The sequence below is a fragment of the Gopherus evgoodei genome, chromosome 18 (genome assembly GCF_007399415.2).
Source record: "Gopherus evgoodei ecotype Sinaloan lineage chromosome 18, rGopEvg1_v1.p, whole genome shotgun sequence".
Taxonomy (NCBI): Eukaryota; Metazoa; Chordata; order Testudines; family Testudinidae; genus Gopherus; species Gopherus evgoodei.
In genome coordinates, this window is record NC_044339.1 from 21001987 (window position 1) to 21006871 (window position 4885).

The 4885-nt window shown below is 59.6% G+C and overlaps 1 protein-coding gene across 1 annotated transcript; it reads left to right on the forward strand.

Annotated features, from left to right (window-relative positions):
• The first annotated feature begins 426 nt into the window (after positions 1 to 426).
• On the forward strand, positions 427 to 2786 carry HES3 (hes family bHLH transcription factor 3). Its single transcript, XM_030537905.1, has 5 exons — positions 427 to 480; positions 570 to 665; positions 837 to 918; positions 1821 to 2199; positions 2534 to 2786. Exons 1-5 carry the CDS (start codon positions 427 to 429, stop codon positions 2784 to 2786), a joined length of 864 nt encoding a protein of 287 aa, XP_030393765.1.
• Positions 2787 to 4885: the final 2099 nt, after the last annotated feature.

The window sequence follows — 4885 nt, forward strand, 5'->3', positions numbered from 1 at the left end:
GTGTTCTCCGGCACCCAGGGGCGCAGAACACAAAGGGATCCATCCCTATGAGAGTTCGGAGCCGCACGGCAAGAGAACTCTAGTGATGCCATTTGCTTCCCAACGCAGAGCCCCCGCCTCTGAGGTGTGGCGGGCTGGGCGGTGGCTCCAGTTCTTTAAATCCAGTGAAATACACAAACAGAACTTTAATATCTCTGAAAGAGTCATTGTAACCCTTCTTAGCCCCCTCGCCTCGCCAGTCACACAGTTCCTCGGCCACAGGATTCCCCCTTCCCCAGCTGCCCGCCCCCGGCCCTTGCCCCCCTCGGGGAGGTGCTCAGCGCCTGAATGCCGGTATTGACATGTAAAGTGAGTCCCCCGTATAAATCCTGCCTCCCTCCCCCGGCTGCGAACTCCCAGGGCCGCTCATTCCCGGAGAGGGGGAACATGGTCACCCAGCCCGGAGGGCAGGAGAAACCGCGGGTTTGCAGCTTCCGCAAGGTTTGCTAGCAGCACTAGGCAGGAGGAAAGAAGCGGGCCGGGGAGGAGTGAAAGCCAAAGCCCTGTAACATTTCCCTTCTGCCCCGCAGATCTCAAAGCCCTTGATGGAGAAGAAGAGAAGAGCCAGGATTAATGTGTCTCTGGAGCAACTGAAGGCTCTGCTAGAAAAGCACTATTCTCACCACGTGAGTCACCCAGCCGGGACCTCTACCCTCGCCCCCAGATCCGCACAGTGTCTGCCCAGGTTTCCCAGCGGGCACTTCTTGGCTCCGCCTTTACAGTGGAACCGAATCACTCTTTTATGGCCCGTTCAGCACGTTATTGATCGCGGTGGGTCTCTCTCTCTCTCTCTCCAGATCCGAAAGCGCAAACTGGAGAAGGCAGACATCCTGGAGCTGAGCGTCAAGTACATGAAAAGCCTCCAGAATTCGGTGCAAGGTAAAACCTCCGTTGCCCTCCCTTTCCACGCGGGAGTAACGGGGTCATCATAGCGTTTGTTGCCGGGTAGAAGGGTCTTGTGTAAATCTGGAGCGAAGCTCGAAGTTACGGGGTCCCGCCGGTTACATCCCAATTATGCGAATCCACGAGCTGTGGTGCAAGGAGAGAGAATCTCAGCTGGGGCACCTGGGCGGCAGCAGTGTCTGGTTCCTGGGCTGCCTTTGGCCGAGCCTGGGCTACCTGAGCGCCTCAGGACACTGATTTGAAATTTACTCTGGATGTAGAGTCCGAGTCCTGTCATATCGATGGCACCGAGCCCCGTGTGGACACGAGTCTGCCCGGTCCCTTTGCTCTCTCAGTTGCAGTTTCTATGAATCTTTTGGCGCCTCCGTGGCTCGCAGGCTGAGGGTGGGGGGGCAGTGCAGGCCTTGCCGGAGCGCCCGCGGGTGTAACTGGACCCCCCGAGAGGGGGAGGGGCTGAGAGGCATGTTTTCCTGGCTTGTCTGCAGGCCGGATTAGGGCAGGGGCGCGTGCCGCACGGATTGGCACCGTCCCCTGCACCCCAAGAGCAGGCTGCACTCCGGCAGGACGGGCTGCACGCGCAGGAATGAGCCGCGGGGAACGCACTCGCCCCAGTGTGGCGAAGCGGGGCCCTCCCTGCCAGCCGGCCGGGCGGCCTGGCGCACTGGGGTGCTCGCCCCAGCCCCCACTGACTGTCGGAGACCCCGCACCCCAGCGGGTGCCCAGCGGTGCGGAGCTGCAGAATGGGGCGGGCAGGCGCAGCACAGATGCGATCGGGGTGGGGGCTTGGCCCTGCAGGCTCCCGGCTGGCACTGATGGGGTGGGCGGCGGGGGGGGGAGCCCGCGGCTGCAAGGCTGCTGATCCGCTCTCCGCTCTCCAGGGGCTGACTACCAGGCCGGCTTCCGGAGCTGCCTGCACGGGGTGAACCAGTTCCTGCTGCGCTCCGAGGGGGCCAGCGAAGCTTCCTCCTTCCACCTGCTGCAGGAGCTCGCCCGGGCCTCCCCGCGGATGAGCGGCTCCGGCTGCAGGACCACGGACAGCAGCCCCATCGCGCCGCGCCCGGAGCCACGGGGCTCTCGGCCCGGCAGCCGCGCGGCGGAGCAGAGGGGCCCTTTGCAGAAAGCCGGCGGCTGCACCCAGCGCCCCCGGGCCCCCAGCTCCCAGCCCCAGACTGAGCCGGGCGCTGCTGCCCCGCGGCGCGGCCCCGTGGAGCACAGACCCTCCGTGCCCAGCAGGAGCCAGGCGCTGTGGCGGCCCTGGTAGCGCGTGCGCCTCCCCCACGCGCGGCTTGGTCGGGAGAACGTGGGGGGCGGGGGCGTTTCCCCGCCCGCGGGCGCTAGGGTGCAGAGGGACGTGCCGGGGGTTAGGCCTCATTCCCGCTGGGCTCGGCTCCTTCGCTAGCCCGCGCCCCGGGCGCCCCGAGCGCGGCTGCTTTCCGCGCAGCTGGGCAGATGCAGGACCTGGGGGGGGGGGGGGGGGCATTTCACTGTCGCCTCCGTTCCAAGGGGGCCCGTGTTTGTACCCGGCTCCCGGGTTTCAATAAACCGGCTCCACATCCCGCCTGGGTCTCGGTTTCTTTCCCTGCACGGCCAGCGAGGGAGCCGGCGGGGGCCGGGATGACGGGGGGGAGAGAAATCCAGCAAAGCTCCCGAAGAACCGCCGGCGCCAGCTCGCTCCCCGGAGCCGCAGTGCGGGGGCAGCGGTTGAACAAAACTCTCCAGGCAGCGGGCGAGCGCTGAAACGCGGAGCCCCAGCGCGGAGCGGCCGGGAGCAAAGTGCCCCCCCGGAGACGGGACGCTCTCCGCGGAGCAGCGGCCGCGCCTTTGCAGGGCAGAGACCGGTGTAGACTGGCCCATTGGCTCCAGGCAAGGCCCTGCCCAGGGGAGACGATCCTGGGGAGGCTGCAGGGGGCAGAGCCTCTCCTGCCGCCTGCACAAACGACCAAACAGCCGGACACTCCTTAGGCCCGTCCACACTAGACAGCGCCGGGAGCCGCCTTCAGCCTGCCGGCAGAGCGCCGCGGTGGGGGACGCACCCCAGCCCCTTTGCCTCCGTCAGACTTCTCCCCTCCAGGGCCTGCCAGTCACTGCTGCTTTCCACCCCAGAGCACGTGCCGTCCCCCTGTTTGCAGTCAGCCTAGGCTGTGGGGCGACCCAGCCGCCAGTTCCTCACCCCCTAGGACCCTGGGGGGACAGGAGGCTTCCATGGAAAAGAACGTTTCGGCATCTCCCTGAGCCTGAACCTTTTAATGGATTAACCAGTGCGTCTGAAGTGCCCAGCCTCAGCTCCTAATTCCTGAGACCTTTCACTCCCAAACCACCTAGCAAAAGCAGCCTGTAGCCAATCCACAGCTAGCCTGACCCCAGCACTCTCAGTAACTGGGACTATTCCCCTTCCAGTGCAAGCCCACAGGGGGCCCTAAGCAGGAATACTCCCCCCCCCATGCCAGAACAGGCAGGTGCTTATAATCAAAAGTGAATACCCCCCATCCAAGGGCTCAGGACCATAAGCAAGTGCTTAGTCTGCTTCAGCCTAGGGTCAGCTCCATCCCTTTCTCCCCTTGACTGGTGAATGAAGGAACTAGGTGCCGGCACAAACCCTGCACGCACAATGCCAAGTCATTGCAGCCCTCAAGGATCTGTCTGCCTTGCTGGACTGGGTCAGCTCCTGGACACTGACCCCCTGGGCCCAGCTGGCAGCACCTGCCGCTCACATGCTGGTTGTGGGTTACTGGTAATGCTCCCCTGGACTGGATACAGTTTCACGCACCTGCCCAAGGGCTGTGGCTTTGCGTTGGGGCCCTGCCCTGGGCCAGGCATGCAAGGGGGATTAAAAGGCACTGCAGGCCCTGCCCCACAGAAACTCCACCTTTTTATGCCCTAGGACTCTCCAAGAACCTTTTCTCAGCACAGCTATTTAGCACAGTTCCAGATAGTCCCATTGACCCCTTAGGGAAGGAGGGAGTGTGAGAGCGGGTGGGGCGGAGCTAACTCCCCCCTACATTTCAGAACTTGTTTGTTTGTTTCTTTCGGAAAAGCAGCCTCAGGCCCTTGGTTCCAAGCCCCAGATTTAGCAGCTTTTATGTGCCAAAGACTAACAGGCAATGTTTAAACACCCCCAGGTGTGTATGTGTGTGTGTGGTTTATTTAGGAGAGATGTGTGACTTTCACCCTGGTGAGCACTGCGAAGGATCACTGTGCAATATATATATAAAGAACACTTACACTTCTGCAATGTTGCTTCCAAGCCAGAGGTACTGGGCGGCATAGCCAGGGAGCAGATAAGGTTGTACATTTAGCAGAAATTTACACAACCATTGCAGGGAAACTAAATGAATTCTTTGCCTTGGTCTTCAGTGAAGAGGATGAGAGAGAGATTCCCACATCTGAGCCATTTGTTTTAGGAGACAAATCTGAGGAACTGTCCCATATTGAAGTGTCATTAGAGGAGGTTTTGGAACAAATTGAGAAATTAAACCATAATAAGCCACAAAGACCAGATGGTATTTACCCAAGGGTTCTGAAGGAACTCAAATGCGAAATTGCAGAACTACTTACTGTGGTATGTAATCTGTCATTTAAATCAGCCTCTGTAACAGATGACTGCAGATAACACAACACCTATATTTAAAAAAGACTCCAGAGGTGATCCTGGCAACTACAGGCCAGTAAGTAAAACTTCAGTACCAGGGAAATTGGTTGAAACTATAGCAAAAAAAAATAAAAATCATCAGACACATAGGTGAACATATGTTGGGGAAGCATTAACATAGCATGTGTACAGGGAAATCATGCCTCACCACTCTATTAGAATTCTTAGAGGGTGTAAACAAACATGTGGACAAGGGTAATCCAGTGTATATAATGTATTTGGACTTTTAGAAAGTCTTTGACAAAGTCCCTCACCCAAGGCTCTTCAGCAAAATAAGCAGCTGTGGGATAAGAG